At 42.3% G+C, this 17,521-nt stretch overlaps 2 protein-coding genes across 2 annotated transcripts; both read left to right on the top strand.

Annotated features, from left to right (window-relative positions):
- The first annotated feature begins 3,530 nt into the window (after nt 1–3,530).
- Nucleotides 3,531–7,927, top strand: LOC132546086 (uncharacterized). The gene is made up of 3 exons (XM_060209781.1): nt 3,531–3,693; nt 4,584–5,286; nt 5,383–7,927. The coding sequence occupies exons 1-3, from the start codon at nt 3,531–3,533 to the stop codon at nt 7,925–7,927; spliced, it is 3,411 nt and encodes a 1,136-aa protein (XP_060065764.1).
- Nucleotides 7,928–8,532: 605 nt separating this feature from the next.
- On the top strand, nt 8,533–14,234 carry LOC132546042 (ankyrin repeat, PH and SEC7 domain containing protein secG-like). The gene is made up of 3 exons (XM_060209737.1): nt 8,533–9,592; nt 10,015–10,219; nt 12,203–14,234. The coding sequence occupies exons 1-3, from the start codon at nt 8,533–8,535 to the stop codon at nt 12,519–12,521; spliced, it is 1,584 nt and encodes a 527-aa protein (XP_060065720.1). The 3' UTR covers nt 12,522–14,234.
- Nucleotides 14,235–17,521: the final 3,287 nt, after the last annotated feature.

Below are 17,521 nucleotides of genomic sequence, written 5' to 3'. Positions count from 1 at the left end.
GGTGTTTGATGGCGATGAGACATTCGCTATTGTGGGCGAGATGTTGCTTTGCTTAAGTCTGTTTTCGTTCGTGTAGTGGCATGGTTCTACGAGAGAGTAAGCCATTTGTATAACTTGTCATTCATTGGAAGTATGATTAGATTTGCTGCGACTTTCCGTGTATTTAGCTCAGAGTAGATAGATGTTGGTTCAAGTGTAGTGATAGTCTTATCTGGGGGACTATCGGCGAGACATTCAGAAACACGGCAACCTTCTCTATCAGGTATCTCTCAACACAGGGTACACGTCTTAGTTAAAGGGCTATAGCCATTTAAGTATATCAACTACCATGCATATATATACTTACTTGTATGTGTCAGTTGAAATATAATGTCGACAGGTGTGTATCTGTATATTTCATTACACACCGTCTGTCCGTCCGACTTTTTGTCCGCCATCATTTTTTTACTTCTAAATATAAAGAAGAGAATAATGATATTTGGCGAGTACCACGTTTGAATGAATTGACTAAAGGACTTTGATGTTTGTTAAATGGATTAAATGTTTTGTTAAACAGAATAACATTGATCAACATCCATGGTGGCTGTTAAGGTAGACACTTCTTCGACCATTCAGTGATGTGCAGTAGCGTATAATATACTATTCAAAACATCTGGTTCTATTCAGACGACCAAATGTTCTTTAACTGTAAAAGACTAGGTCTATCACTGAATGGCCATAAAGTGACCCTCCTTTCAAATAACCTTGTCTAACGAACCATGAAACGCACAGTCACGATTTTAAACCATCAACTTGTATAAATGATGGCTACCTGGGTTGTTGATTAGAATCACAGTGGTCAGTTATACATTGAGCTGCTTAGATTTGACATTCATAGGCATATGCGTGCCAACAGAATATGGACAGATTCCTTGAGGAGTGATAACACTGTGGGTTGGATTTCTGTTTATCCAATTTGCATTGACGATGCTATATCTGGGCAACGTCATAAAATGGCAAAAAATGTTTACTGGTTTCTGCTTCATATGAGTTCACGCATCAATAACCTTATGCTGGCTCAGGTACGTTTATAAATGTTCAAATCCCTTTTTTTTCTTCTTCTTTAATACCTAAGAGTCACATAGCGTTTATATCATGCCATTTGCTTGATGACATTTGTAAAAATGTTACTTAAACACCATAAAATATGCACACATTGGTGGAGTATAAATTTCATACGAATGAATGGTCCTGAAAATAAAAAGGAACCATGGTTCTTGATCACCAGGGTGCTGGGACGAAGAGGTCGTCAAATCAATCATGTCGACCTATTGTCACAGTCACTAGACCAAATCTGTTAGAACAGTGCAATAGAGCGATGTTTGTGCAAGTCTGGCGTATGTGTCAAAATATTCAAACAATTAAGTACGAGACACCAAGAAGTCTGGAGTCCCTTTTTGAGCCGTTTGGTTCATTCTCACTTAGCCAACATTCTGAAATTTACCAGTACTACCTGGCCAACATGTCAAATTTTACACCTGATTAATTTTCAGCTATAGTCTGTCCCTACTTTCCTTGACAGAAAATATTAAAAAATGACAAGTTGAATATGATTTATAACATAAAGATTTAGATCAATTTATGTAGGAAATCATATTTAATTCTTAAATATTTGCTGCAATTACTTAATACATATGTATTAAAATCAACATGCATTATGCAATATATTCTAAAATCTTAATCTCAAGAGTTTAAATTGTGATATCAATAAGAAATGTATTTACAAGTGTTTTAATCAATATTTTTTTTTTCAAAATGACTGATTTAGAACTGAAAACGCAAAAAGAATCTATTCCGTGCTGAGAGTAATTCTAAAATATATAATATCCTATTAGATGTTGTTGTGTCTTCTGTTAATCACTTACATAACTGATAGAATTGTTAAATATAATTAGATATTGTTAACATTAATTGCTTAAATGTTGTTTTATAATTTCTTAGTCCGTTCGTGAAATAATGGTAATTGTGTACCTAAATGTTTACCTAAAATTTTAAAAATGGATGTGATGAAAGAAGACATCAGAGCTTGGATGGGTGTTACCATTTCTTCTTGGCTTGGGAGGGTAGGCATTACAATAAAACATATCAAAGGTCTTGCGCTAATTTTCATATGTTCAAATCGTTCGTATTCCATGATGGCTAATCCACAAGTTAACATCGACTTCATAGAAAGTGGAAGGGGTGGATACTATCTTCTTCATGCAGGCTACAAATTTTCGTTAGGACCAGACGTAATGATAGAGTTTATTGGAGATGTGTACAGAGACCGTGCCCGGCCACTATTACAACACTGAACAACATTCCAGTTACCTTTGGAAATATCTATGACCATCCCGGGGATACCATCAAACTGGCAGCGGATGTGTTTCTCAATGATGTTAAACAACGTTGTCGTGAAGAAGTTTGTCCTATTCCTACTATCTTTGACGAAGGCATTAGGAAATCTGCGTGACAGAGATTTTGATGATAATGTTGGTGAGATGATTTCAAAGATTCCCACATTTGAGAGTTGTAAAGCATCCCTCTACAGAGCCCGTTCAAAGACTTTGCCAAAACTTCCATCTACACAACAAGAAGTGGACTTACAGGGCGCCTGGACGGAAACCCCAGCAGGAGAGAGATTTCTTCTTTGTGATGACACCGACGGTAACGGACACAGAATCATCATTGACGAACTAAAAACTCTAGTGAGACGCGCAGCTGTGCTTCCGTTAGTGCCCAATGATCAAGTTGAAGATGTGTGGTTTTCTGCCCTAGACAGCAATGACGATATTAGCCCTGAAACTACACGATGTAAGGACTATGTTATAGAAACGTGGGTTGAGGGACAAATTGTAGCTTTGTGGAACCACTATGACAACGATGGCCCAAATCACGTTGAGGAATGGCACAGCAAGGTCAACAAGCTCTGTCAGCATGCGGCTGTTCAGCCTCTCAAGAAAATTCAGGCTACCGATGAATCAAAGATTATCCAACTTTCGACCGGAGGTAAACCAAGACCAAAGAAGAGGAAATACCGCCACATAGACTCTCGCCTCAGTCAACTGAAGGACCAATACAGAAATGGACAAATAGATGCGCTCGGTTATGCTGATGCTGCTTCCCATCGACTGCATTAACAGTAAAACAGTGAAATAAACTGCATGTGTTGCATAAAAAATGAAATACATATTCCTACGTTTTTCTATGATTCTATAATTGAAAAATAGTAGCTATGTGTGTACTTTCTTATATTCCTATGTTTTTATATAATTTAAAAATAGTAGCTTTGTTTCTTATATGTATAGGGTGTTTGAGCAAGTTAATACTGTAAATGTATTCAATGTGAAATAAAAATACATGTAATTCTTAAATATCCAGGTTTTTTTTCTCATTTTTCTCTTAGCAGTACACAGTTTCTCGATGTGGTCATGGGTGATATTGATGATTTAATTAAAATTTAAAAACTAAATCCTTGCTAAACTTGGTATTGTCATGTTGAAGTGGACGGTATGGGGTTTCATATTCTTCAGAATAACAGTTTTGCGTCGTGTTGGAGATTACGAATCGATGTCTACACACAAAAAAATAGTTTCACAAGAAGTGAAATTTCCATTGTGTTTACACGTGGTCATGTTGTGAAGGCGTTACAAGTTGGAATTTGCTGTAATGGAAGTATGTTTGTTACCTTAACAGTATTGCTGATTTTAGACAACTGTTCCGAAATAAATTTCTTCTATAAAGTTGTAGTGTTAGTTTGGAATTAGCTGTATTTTCGCATTCTTAGCATTTTTTGTTGGTAATCATGGTAATCACATGTCAGTAACCAAAAGAAATTTTTGATTTACGCAATGTTTATTTCTCTACAATTATTGTAATGTAGTTTATAAATACGTATCCGTATAAGGATGTATTTTTCATAACCAAACTGCTATACCTGTGTATCTCAAACATGACCATTAATTTCAGGAAGAAAGCAAATTAACTGTTTCCTATCACCTATAATGAGGAAGGATAGAAGGAAGGAAGGAATGTGGCATTAATTTTTGCTTCAGACAACCTTTATACTTTTTAAATAAGCGACAATTCTCCTAAAGGTTTAACAGCCTGAAGAAACGATGAGTGTAAATATACAATTTGAAAGATTGATTCATGGTCAAAACGTTACCGATTTAACTTTAAAACGAGGATCGGTAACTTCCCATGTTGTAAACTTAATTGTTGGAATAAACGGAAAGAGGATGATCACTCTGGATGATTCCCTCACTTGGTTTCAGAAAATGAAGATTGACCCTAGAAAAATGACCTTAGTCTTAATGATGTCATTTACAAATGTCATATTTCTATTTGGGTATGACGTCTGACGTCTGTCATTACCTTAGTTATTATGTGTTCGTCCCTGTAAGGAAAACATTGTAGATATCTTAGATACCAATCATCCTACAGACATCCCACAGAGCCACCATCCTACAGACATCCCACAGAGCCACCATCCTACAGACACCCCACAGAGCCACCATCCTACAGACATCCCACAGAACTATCATCCTACAGACATCCCACAGAGCCACCATCCTACAGACATCCCACAGAACTATCATCCTACAGACGTCCCTCAGAGCCACCATCCTACAGACATCCCACAGAACCACCATCCTACAGACATCCCACAGAACTATCATCCTACAGACGTCCCTCAGAGCCACCATCCTACAGACATCCCACAGAACCACCATCCTACAGACATCCCACAGAACTATCATCCTACAGACGTCCCTCAGAGCCACCATCCTACAGACATCCCACAGAGCCACCATCCTACAGACATCCCACAGAGCTATCATTCTACAGACATCCCACAGAGCTATCATCCTACAGACATCCCACAGAGCCACCATCCTACAGACATCCCACAGAGCCATTATCCTTAGGACATCCCACAGAGCCACCACCCTACAGACACCCCACAGAGCCACCATCCTACAGACATCCCTCAGAGCCATCATTCTACAGACATCCCACAGAGCTATCATCCTACAGACATCCCACAGAGCCACCATCCTACAGACATCCCACAGAGCCATTATCCTTAGGACATCCCACAGAGCCACCATCCTACAGACACCCCACAGAGCCACCATCCTACAGACACCCCACAGAGCCACCATCCTACAGACATCCCACAGAGCCACCATCCTACAGACACCCCACAGAGCCACCATCCTACAGACATCCCACAGAGCCACCATCCTACAGACACCCCACAGAGCCACCATCCTACAGACATCCCACAGAACTATCATCCTACAGACATCCCACAGAACTATCATCCTACAGACATCCCACAGAACTATCATCCTACAGACACCCCACAGAGCCACCATCCTACAGACATCCCACAGAGCCATTATCCTTAGGACATCCCACAGAGCCATTATCCTACAGACATCCCTCAGAGCTATCATCCTACAGACATCCCACAGAACTATCATCCTACAGACACCCTACAGAGCCACCATCCTACAGACATCCCACAGAGCCATTATCCTTAGGACATCCCACAGAGCCATTATCCTACAGACATCCCTCAGAGCTATCATCCTACACACATCCCACAGAACTATCATCCTACAGACACCCTACAGAGCCACCATCCTACAGACATCCCATAGAGCCATTATCCTTAGGACATCCCACAGAGCCATTATCCTACAGACATCCCTCAGAGCTATCATCCTACAGACATCCCTCAGAGCCATCATCCTACAGACATCCCACAGAACTATCATCCTACAGACATCCCACAGAACTATCATCCTACAGACACCCCACAGAGCCACCATCCTACAGACATCCCATAGAGCCATTATCCTTAGGACATCCCACAGAGCCATTATCCTACAGACATCCTTCAGAGCTATCATCCTACAGACATCCCACAGAACTATCATCCTACAGACACCCTACAGAGCCACCATCCTACAGACATCCCATAGAGCCATTATCCTTAGGACATCCCACAGAGCCATTATCCTACAGACATCCCTCAGAGCTATCATCCTACAGACATCCCTCAGAGCCATCACCCTACAGACATCCCACAGAGCCACCATCCTACAGACATCCCACAGAACTATCATCCTACAGACACCAAACAGAGCCACCAACCAACAGACATCCCACAGAGCCATTATCCTTAGGACATCCCACAGAGCCATTATCCTACAGACATCCCTCAGAGCTATCATCCTACAGACATCCCTCAGAGCCATCACCCTACAGACATCCCACAGAGCCACCATCCTACAGACATCCCACAGAACTATCATCCTACAGACACCCTACAGAGCCACCATCCTACAGACATCCCACAGAGCCATTATCCTTAGGACATCCCACAGAGCCATTATCCTACAGACATCCCTCAGAACTATCATCCTACAGACATCCCTCAGAGCCATCATCCTACAGACATCCCACAGAACTATCATCCTACAGACACCCTACAGAGCCACCATCCTACAGACATCCCACAGAGCCATTATCCTTAGGACATCCCACAGAGCCATTATCCTACAGACATCCCTCAGAGCTATCATCCTACAGACATCCCTCAGAGCCATCATCCTACAGACATCCCACAGAGCCACCATCCTACAGACATCCCACAGAGCCATCATCCTACAGACATTCCACAGAGTCACCATCCTACAGACATCCCACAGAACCATCATCCTACAGACATCCCACAGAGCCACCATCCTACAGAGCCACCATCCTACAGACATCCCACAGAGCCATCATCCTACAGACATCCCACAGAGCCATCATCCTACAGAGCCACCATCCTACAGACATCACACAGAGCAATCATCCTACAGACATCCCACAGAGCCATCATCCTACAGACATCCCACAGAACCACCATCCCGCAGACATCCCCACAGAGCTATCATCCTGCAGACATTCCACGGAGCCATTATCCTACAGACATCCCACAGAGCCATCATCCTACAGACATCCCACGGAGCCATCATCCTACAGACATCCCACGGAGCCATTATCCTACAGACATCCCACAGAACCACCATCCTACAGACATCCCACAGAGCCATTATCCTTAGGACATCCCACAGAGCCATTATCCTACAGACATCCCTCAGAGCTATCATCCTACAGACATCCCTCAGAGCCATCATCCTACAGACATCCCACAGAGCCACCATCCTACAGACATCCCACAGAGCCATCATCCGACAGACATCCACAGAGTCACCATCCTACAGACATCCCACAGAACCATCATCCTACAGACATCCCACAGAGCCACCATCCTACAGAGCCACCATCCTACAGACATCCCACAGAGCCATCATCCTACAGACATCCCACAGAGCCATTATCCTACAGAGCCACCATCCTACAGACATCACACAGAGCAATCATCCTACAGACATCCCACAGAGCCATCATCCTACAGACATCCCACAGACAACCCACAGAGCCATCATCCTACCGACATCCCACAGAGCCATTATCCTACAGACATCCCACAGAACCACCATCCCGCAGACATCCTACAGACATCCCACGGAGCCATCATCCTACAGACATCCCACGGAGCCATTATCCTACAGACATCCCACAGAACCACCATCCTACAGACATCCCACAGAGCCACCATCCGACAGACATCCCACAGAACCACCATCCTACAGACATCCCACAGGGCCACCATCCTACAGACATCCCACAGAATCTCCATCCTACAGACATCCCTCAGAGCCACCATCCTACAGACATCCCACAAAGCCACCATCCCACAGACATCCCACAGAGCCACCATCCTACAGACATCCCACAGAACCACCATCCTACAGACATCCCACAGAGCCATATAGCAGCTTGAATTATTACTGTTGTGTTTTGTTGTCAATGATCAAGACGGCGGACTGTTCTAATGAATGTGAAAACGTTGTATCAGCGTCACAATGATTGTTCTTTGTGGCTCTTAAAACCTGTTGGTTGAGCAAAACGCGAATATTTTTCTATCCTCTCAGAATTTTATCAAAAACAGTGATCGGTTTTAAGGTCACCTGTGATATATATCTTATGACGTTCTGTTCCTGATCTAAGCGACGACTAAATCACGATACAAGCGGGATAACTCGCAGTTTTATAAACAGATAAGGACAATGCTGTATTTGTTTCGAAGGATAAAAACTAATACAAAAATAACCTCAGTGTTTGTTTCTTTTTCCATGGCTGTATGAGTTTTAAAAATCTATGTTATTTTTATAATAATGTTTGCTTTGTTGCAAATATCACAAGTGTCTGATTCTAATAAACAGAACACCTATTCAGTAACAATAAAATCTCCCTCTGTAGCAATGATTTGTTAAGTAAAAATACGAAGACTTCCGAGTCTCTGTTACAGAAGAGCTTCACAACAATGACTCATGGTGTAGTTGACATTGATTTCCTCCACTACGTTACGACGTAGATGTTGTAGAGATGGAAGTAGAAGATACGCCCGATATTATCGCGGCTGTTCGCTCGGACAACGTGGATTTGTTAAGCCGTTGCTTGTCCGAAGGATGTCAGCAAATTGATATAGACCAGGCTCTCTGTGAGGCTGCACAGAAGGGAAATCCAACTGTTGTAAAAATTTTACTACAAAATGATAACCCCAAACCTAACCTACGTTTTGTATATGAACACAACCAGCGGGCGATACACTACGCGTGTGTTGGAGGAAACACAGAAGTGGTCAAACTTTTGTATCAGGCTGGCTCGGCCATCCACGCGGCAGATGAACTGGGACAACATCCGTTACACATTGCCGCTAAACTCGGACACGTGGAAGTGGTCAGATATCTGTTGTCTAAAAGTGCGCATATCAATTCCAGTAAAACATTTGACGTGCACGCAACACCACTTCACTTGGCTGTAGAAGCCCGACAATTAGATTGCGTGGCGGTGTTAGTTGATTCCGGCCGAGCGAACCTCAATACCCGAACATCCCGCAAAGAGGGAGGCAACACACCGCTACACATTGCAATCCTCTGCAAATTCCTGGAGGGGGTACGATTGCTTTGTGACCGCGGAGCTGATGTCAACGCCCCATCTTCGGCGGGTGGGAAGTCTCCACTGTATTTTGCAGCTAATATGGAGGAACCAGAATTTATTTGGTGTCTGCTGGCAGCTGGGGCAGATGTTAACGCTAGAACAACGCAGGGCTTGACACCCTTGATAACAGCATCCTTGAGTAACAGACAGGAAAATGCCATGGCACTGATAGAGTATGGTGCCAATGTAAACTACTCAGACGATGACAATGGACTTACGCCAGTTAACGCTGCCATCACAGCTGGGGCCGATCTTACTCTCCGTGTTCTTCTAGCCGCTGGAGCAGACCCAAACGCACTTACAAGAAGGCGTGAACATCCCCTGTTGACGGCAGCCTCCCTCGGAAACCCACTATGTGTGCGGCATTTGTTAGAGGCAGGGGCGAACATCGACGCGAGGACTCCGAAGGACGCTACTGTTCTACACAGGTGTCAGAGAATAAAATGTAGGTCGTTATAAACAGGTAATATATTGCAGGATCACTATAGTGGCCCATTGACAGGTGTTTTTGAGGGGCGGCAGCTAGATGACCCGTATGGCCATCTGATAAATTTAGGGAAGGGTAGGCAGTGGTACGCTTGGGAGCCTGATCACCTGTATGACACCTTCATTATTCAGAATTAGGGACAGGTCAGTCTAACACTGTCTATGTATATGACTTGTTCAGGCCACAAGACATTGCATTACCTTTAATCTGAAATTAAAACTTGGGTGTCTTTGATGACCCTTCTAATTTCTCTGTCTGAATATTGAGAGCTGTCGAGAGTAAGTCGGTGATTGTAGGTAACCATTTTTGTTTCTGAGACGTGTCGGAATTATGAACAATTATGGTATGTAGTTACCTGTAGAAAACCTATTTTGTTGTAGATGGTGAGGCACGTGATGGGGTTGTGCACGCTTTGATTGAGGGCGGGGCCCAGCTGAACGTGTATAACAATGAGGGATACACGCCTCTCCATAACTGTGTTTTCCAAACGACACTGGACAACTTCTCATTATCCACACTCAAACTTATGATAATGGCAGGGGCTAGGGTAGACCTAGGAAAACAGAGCAACAAAAAGATAGGAAGGTATGTAGCTTATCTACACAATTACAGTGACAAATCGCAAGGTAGGTAACACCTTGATTAACGGTCACAAGGTAAGTAACACCTGGATTAACGGTCACAAGGTAGGTAACACCTGGATTAACGGTCACAAGATAGGTAACACCTGGATTAACGGTCACAAGATAGATAACACCTGGATTAACGGTCACAAGATAGGTAACACCTGGATTAACGGTCAGAAAGTAGGTAACACCTGGATTAAAGGTCACAAGGTAGGTAACACCTGGACTAAAGTTCACAAAGTAGGCAATACCTACATTAACTGTCAAAAGGTAAGTAACAACTGGATTAACGGTCACAGGGTAGGCAACACCTTGATTAACGATCACAAGGTAGGTAACACCTGGATTAACGATCATAAAGTAGGTAACACCTGGATTAATTGTCACAAGGTATGTAACAACTGGATTAACGGTCACAAGGTAGGTAACACCTTGATTAACGATCACAAGGTAGGTAACACCTGGATTAACGATCATAAAGTAGGTAACACCTGGATTAATGGTCACAATGTAGGTAACACACCTAATCAAACTCTGGATTTATATATTTTACTATAAGTTTAGGACCATTCATATCTTAGATAGGGCTTAAATTTGCTTAAGGAAACTGTTTAAAACTATACAAGAAATGTAGGAAAAGTTTATGCATGTAACGAAACTATACACAATCGATACGAAAGGAAAATTACAGAGATATTTAAAAAGAAGAGTATCTAATCATTGATTTCTGTTGGGTATGAAAACGACAAAACAAGGGTATAGCCACCACGCTTTCGGTACATTTTTTGTGTCCGTGGTCTCATATCATTAACCAGACGCCGAAGTTTGTTCTGGAGAAAACGGAATGTTTGGCATCTTGGATCCCATGTAGTGCCTTTTTGGCCAATGTCTTCCCACATACGCTCAATTTGGGATCATGTCTGGTGACATTGTAGACCATGGGACCGTTTCTACCAACCCTTTCTTGCACAAGGTGGGTTCTGTGTAGTTTGGCATTGCCATCTATTAGGACGGCCCGATCTGCCACAATGGGTGGGCTTCGAAATGCGGAACAACTTGAGGTCGAAGGATCTGATTACGATATTTCTGTCCATTTAAATGTCCGTCAAAGACAGACAAGCGAAGCTTACTGTTTAGAGAAAAGCATCCCCAAACAGTAAAAACGCCACCACCAGATGCTGTTGTGCTTGGAATGTAATTATGATGGTATGTCGTAGATTTTGTCTCATAACACGAACTCTCAGTTCAGACGGATGAAGCGCAAACGGGTTTCATCTTACCAGTGGACTCTTTGCCAAGACAGTCATATTTCATTTTCAGTGATCACGTGCCAATACCGAAATTGATGGTACTAAAGTTATATCTAAGTGTGAACTTGATGAAGTTCGCGACAAACGTTACAAGAGGCTATCACAGAGTAGGCATTCCGACTTCTGGATAACTAACTAGGTAACACGTATCCGGGATTCGAGGTTATAACCCCTAAATACGGCCCTTGTATAACCCCTGAATACGGTAGGTGTATAGCCCCTAAATACGGCCCTTGTATAACCCCTAATTACGGTAGGTGTATAACCCCTAAATACGGCCCGCGTATAACCCCTAATTACGGTAGGTGTATAACCCCTAAATACGGCCCGCGTATAACCTCCAGATACAGCCCTTGTATAACTCCTGAATATGGTAGGTGTATAACCTCTAAATACGGCCCGCGTAAAACCCCTAATTACGGTAGGTGTATAAGCCCAAAATACGGCCCGCGTAAAACCCCCTAAACACGGCCCTTGTATAACCCCTAATTACAGTAGGTGTATAATCCTTAAATATGACTGCTCCGTTTGTAGCCCCTAAATGCGGCCCGTGTATAACCTACATATATGGAGCCTGGTAGTTATTATGTTACCTGGTTTTAGGTTGTTGTATTCATGTTGTCTTGTTTCAGCTCGGGTTTGATGCGGAACTCTCCATTATGTTGGTTAGTCTGGAACAATTACATTGAAGCTGCTGAGTATCTTGTCCGATGTGACTGGTACCTGTTTGACGAGAACTGGATGTATCTTCCCGGGAAAACACGTGAACATGAAGAGTTTAACCAGCGAATACGGTACATTTCGAGCCAGCCCTTCTCACTGACGTCATGTTGTCGCTTGGCAATACGTGAGCAACTCCGCCTGTGCTCTGGGGACCGAGAAATTCTTAGCCGTATATGTATGTTGAAGTTGCCGACCCAAATCAGAGACTTTCTTAGCCTGCGGGAATAGTATTATCGTTCTCGATTTTTATCAAAGGTTTCTCTTCCCAGAGAAATAGAGGGCATGCTCTCGAATTTCATTATGGCGTTACCCGAACTGCATCAAAGGCTTTTTCAGCCTGTGGAATAGAAGTCGCGCTCACAAACTCCATCAAGTCTTATTTCAGCTTGCGAAATTGGTATTCGCACTTCCAAATTCCATCAACGGCTTTTTCAGCCAGAAAGAATGATAGCTGTGCTCCTGAACTCCATCAAAGGCTCTGTCATCCTGCGGAATATCCACAACGTCATCAAAGGTTTCACATTAGAAGGCGCGCTCCCCAAGCTCCTTCAAAGGATTTCACAGTCTGGAGAAATAGAAGGCGCGCTTCCGAACTCCACAAAGGGCTTTCACTACCTACAAGAATGTTCAAGAATTCCATCAAAGGCTTCCACAGCCTGCAGGAATAGTAAGGTCGCTCCATCAAAGGCTTTCAACCGCAGCAGTAATCGTCGTGCTCTTGAAATGTACTTCGTCGTTGGTATGCCTCGTCCTACATGACGCTTTTGCAATTAATCAAAGGTCACGCTGATTTGGTGAACTGCCAACAGACGATCGAGCTACATGTTGTATACTTGAGCTGAGGTAACTTTCACAGATCATCGAACCACGAGTTATACACCAGGACTGACGTCCATAGATCAATGAACTACGTATTATGTAGAAGAGATGACGTCCATAGATCAATGAACCACGGATTATGTAGAAGAGATGACGCCCATAGATCAATGAACTACGTATTATGTAGAAGAGATGACGTCCATAGATCGATATACCACAGATTATGTAAAAGAGATGACGTCCATAGATCAATGAACCACTCATTATGTAGGAGAGATGACGCCCATAGTTCGATGAACCACGGATTATATAAAAGAGGTGACGTCCATAGATCGATGAACCACGGATTATGTAGAAGAGATGACGCCCATAGATCGACGAACCACGGATTATGTAAAAGAGGTGACGTCCATAGATCAATGAACCACGGATTATGTAGAAGAGGTGATGCCCATAGATCGATGAACCACGGATTATGTAAAAGAGGTGACGTCCATAGATCAATGAACCACGGATTATGTAGAAGAGATGACGCCCATAGATCGACGAACCACGGATTATGTAAAAGAGGTGACGTCCATAGATCGATGAACCACGGATTATGTAAAAGAGATGACGCCCATAGATCGATGAACCACGGATTATGTAGAAGAGATGATGCCCATAGATCGATGAATCACGGATTATGTAAAAGAGATGACGTCCATAGATCAATGAACCACGTATTATGTTGAACAGATGACGCCCATAGATCGATGAACCAGGTATTATGTAGAAGAGATGACGTCCATAGATCAATGAACCGGGCATTATGTAGAAGAGATGACGCCCATAGATCGATGAATCAGGTATTATGTAGAAGAGATGACGTCCATAGATCAATGAACCACGTATTATGTAGAAGAGATGAACCACGTGTGAAAATTTAGAAGTCCACCGATTATCGAAACACGTGTGATGTGCAAGTGAAGACGGTCACATAGCGGCAAACCACATTCCAATTATCTCCCTTTAGTTACAAGGCTCGTCAGCTACTTGTAAACTCTTGATGAGAACGAACTATTCAGAGCTAAAGTTCACCTCTGTATTATATAAGTTTGAAGACTCCGTCATTTCAGGATATTTACGTAAAACTCTTTGTTAAACATTCCTCTTGGTGTTAATACAATAAACAATTATACGTCAATAGTGTATTGTTTTCCCTTTTTCACCAGGTAGTCATTGGTCATGGTCATTTAAAGGATGACTAACTAGGTCAAAGGTTACACGTAGTCATTGGTCATGGTCATTTAAAGGATGACTAACTAGGTCAAAGGTTACACGTAGTCATTGGTCATGGTCATTTAAAGGATGACTAACTAAGTCAAAGGTTACACGTAGTCATTGGTCATGGTCATTTAAAGGATGACTAACTAAGTCAAAGGTTACACGTAGTCATTGGTCATGGTCATTTAAAGGATGACTAACTAAGTCAAAGGTTACACGTAGTCATTGGTCATGGTCATTTAAAGGATGACTAACTAGGTCAAAGGTTACACGTAGTCATTGGTCATAGTCATCTTAAAAATGACTAACTCGGTCAAAGGTTACACGGTAGTCATTGGTCATTGTCATTTAAAGGATGACTAACTCGGTCAAAGGTTACCACAGTAGTCAACAGTTATTATTATCACTGAAGTCACGAGCTTTCGTCACCATGGTAATCATCAGCTGTCGTTAACACAATGTTCACCAGTTATCATAAGGATGATCAACCACGGTAGATACCGGTTAAAATGTGGATGACTCGAATGATTATTGGTTACCATGGCAGTCACTGGACATGGGATGTCGGTCTCAAATTTTGGTATTCGTTGTGAGTCCTTTATCAATGATTGACCAGCATGGCAATTAAGTGTCGGTACATGATGTAAAAATAAAAACAATGATTGCTGTCAATTTATAAAAACCATGGGACCGGTCGAGGTAGGAGGCGAGATATGTGGAGGTAGGTGAGGTGAAAGGTGGAGGCAGGGGTTGACATATGGAGGAAGGGGATGGTATGTTAAGAAAATGAAAGTGATACTGTAGAAAGCGAGATATTTGGAAGTGGGGGCGTGATTTGTCTTGATATGTCGAGGTCGGGAACTTGATATGTTGAAGTAGGGGGTGATTTATGGGTGTAAGGAAAGTAATATCTCTGAGATTGGAGACGCATTTTTAGAATGTGAAAGTAGGGAACGAGGTATTTCGAGGTAGATGAAATGATAAGTCGAGGTAGGCACGATATATATTGAGGTGTGGGCGTGAATTGTGAGTATGAGAGAGGTGATTTCTCTATTTTTCAGTAGATTGTAGAAGTACGGGAAGAGATATGTGGAGAAAGGGAAGATGATATGTCGAGGTAGGGGCGAGATATGTGGAAGTGGGTGCGTGATTTGTCGGGGTAGGGGGATGATCAGAGGAGGTAAGAAGCGAGATATGTCGAGGTAGGGGCGATATATGTGGAAGTAGGGGCGTGATTTGTCAGGGTAGGGGTATGATCAGTGGACGTAAGATATAAGATATGTCGAGGTAGGGGCGATATATGTGGAAGTGGGGCGTGATTTGTCGGGATAGGGGAGATGATCAATGGAGGTAAGATGCGAGATATGTCGAGGTAGGGGCGATATATGTGGAAGTGGGGCGTGATTTGTTGGGATAGGGGAGATGATCAGTGGAGGTAAGATGCGAGATATGTCGAGGTAGGGGCGATATATGTGGAAGTGGGGCGTGATTTGTTGGGATAGGGGAGATGATCAGTGGAGGTAAGATGCGAGATATGTCGAGGTAGGGGCGATATATGTGGAAGTAGGGGCGTGATTTGTCGGATAACGGAGGTGATGTCTCTTGAGATTGGGGACGTAAAACGTTGGAAGGGTAGTTGTATTTGGAGGAAGTATGGGGCGAAATATGTAGGGGTACAGGAGATGCTATGTAGAGATACGGTGTCAGAAGGTAGATGAAGTGCTTTATATAGATGGGGAGGGGGGGGGTGATATACGGAGAATGGAACGAGAGATGCAGAGGTAGGGAACGTTATATCTGGAGGTAGAGGACGTGCTATATTAGGGGAGGTATTATCTGAATGTATAGATTGGAGGTGACATGTGCAGATAGGGACGTGATGTACGGTAATGGGAACGTGATACGTGGAGGAAGGGGATGTGATATGTGAATTGAATGTAGGGCACGTGTTGTGTTGATGGAGGGCACGTGTTTTGTGATTGAAGGTGTCCTGTGTTTTGTGATTAAAGGTGTCCTGTGTTTTGTGTATTTTCAGATACTGTTTGTTATGATTTTTCGTGTGGTATAGTAAATGCTTTACAGAAAATCAGATGTGAGATGCAATCTTACTAACTATCTAAAACAGACTGTGTCTAACACGAGTTTTAAATTTGTCTAATATTTAATCTGCATTAGAGATGATGTTGTCTTCAACATTATATACATAGCTTCGTTTTTTCGATCGGTTACCAACGAAACAACATGCTGTCTTCTGATTGGTCAAGCATTAGATATTGTCAAAGTTCGAGGAAACTTGTATATGCACTGTCAGTATGTAAACTAAAAATACAAGTTCATCCTTCATGAGCGTTACTGAAGAATTCTTTATTCGGAAATGAGATATAGTCTTCTATATCAAAGTTAAGATATTGTCTGAGATCGATTGAAGTTTATACCCAAGTGTAAACACAAACCTAATTTCGTTTTCTGATTTTGTAGCAACTACCTATTCTAAAAGCATCATTTACGGTTGTTTAACAATCGGTTACCATGGAAACTAAATGCGGCCTGTTGATTGGTCAAAAATTAAAGAACACCGCCAGTCTCCTATTATCCATATCGCTAATAAAGCAGGTCATCTAGTACCGACAAAGCGCTGTCCATCTCAGCTTCCTGTCCTGTTTGAACATTCATTTTTAGTTAGATCGTGTTAATCATGTCGTTTCCTTTCCGGTATTTTCACTTTTAACTATGCCTGGTTGTACTTAAAATCGATGTTTAAATCTAAAAGAAAATATATTCCGATGTCATTTTTATGTGAAGTTGATAAGATCGTTAAATTGTAATGGTGTTTATTGTGAATAGTTCTATTGTAAATCTGACGAACAAGTCGATTCTCACGTGTTCGTTATAGATAAATATTAGTGAATTTTCTTGTTGTTCCCTCTATTCACTTGTTTGCTTTATGACCGGTATTTCAATTATTCTTTCTCTTGCCGTTGTTTTTAGGGATTTTGGTCTTTTATCTTAACAACATAAATTCGTGATAAAACCTTTTTACCAGTGTATACTTGGCCCCTACCTGCTACGTATAAAACGTGTCTCACAGAGGTCCTTCCTTACACTAATGTTATGCAAATTGTAAGCAGAAGCAAAATCGAAGG

This window comes from Ylistrum balloti, unplaced genomic scaffold (genome assembly GCF_031769215.1).
Source record: "Ylistrum balloti isolate Yb309-2 unplaced genomic scaffold, AGI_CSIRO_Ybal_v1 Utg369874, whole genome shotgun sequence".
Classification (NCBI taxonomy): Eukaryota; Metazoa; Mollusca; class Bivalvia; order Pectinida; family Pectinidae; genus Ylistrum; species Ylistrum balloti.
This window is presented reverse-complemented; position numbering and strand designations above follow the sequence as displayed.

What these genes read in the sequence shown, in the direction of transcription:
- LOC132546042 (XM_060209737.1), top strand. Translation starts at nt 8,533, where the DNA reads ATGGAAGTAGAAGATACGCCCGATATTATCGCGGCTGTTCGCTCGGAC. An exon ending in CAGGTGTCAGAGAATAAAAT is followed by an intron (nt 9,593 to 10,014) that starts GTAGGTCGTTAT and finishes ATTTTGTTGTAG; the next exon opens with ATGGTGAGGCACGTGATGGG. An exon ending in AGCAACAAAAAGATAGGAAG is followed by an intron (nt 10,220 to 12,202) that starts GTATGTAGCTTA and finishes GTCTTGTTTCAG; the next exon opens with CTCGGGTTTGATGCGGAACT.
- LOC132546086 (XM_060209781.1), top strand. Translation starts at nt 3,531, where the DNA reads ATGGGGTTTCATATTCTTCAGAATAACAGTTTTGCGTCGTGTTGGAGA. An exon ending in TGGAATTTGCTGTAATGGAA is followed by an intron (nt 3,694 to 4,583) that starts GTATGTTTGTTA and finishes GACATCCCACAG; the next exon opens with AGCCACCATCCTACAGACAT. An exon ending in TCCTACAGACACCCCACAGA is followed by an intron (nt 5,287 to 5,382) that starts GCCACCATCCTA and finishes ATCATCCTACAG; the next exon opens with ACACCCCACAGAGCCACCAT.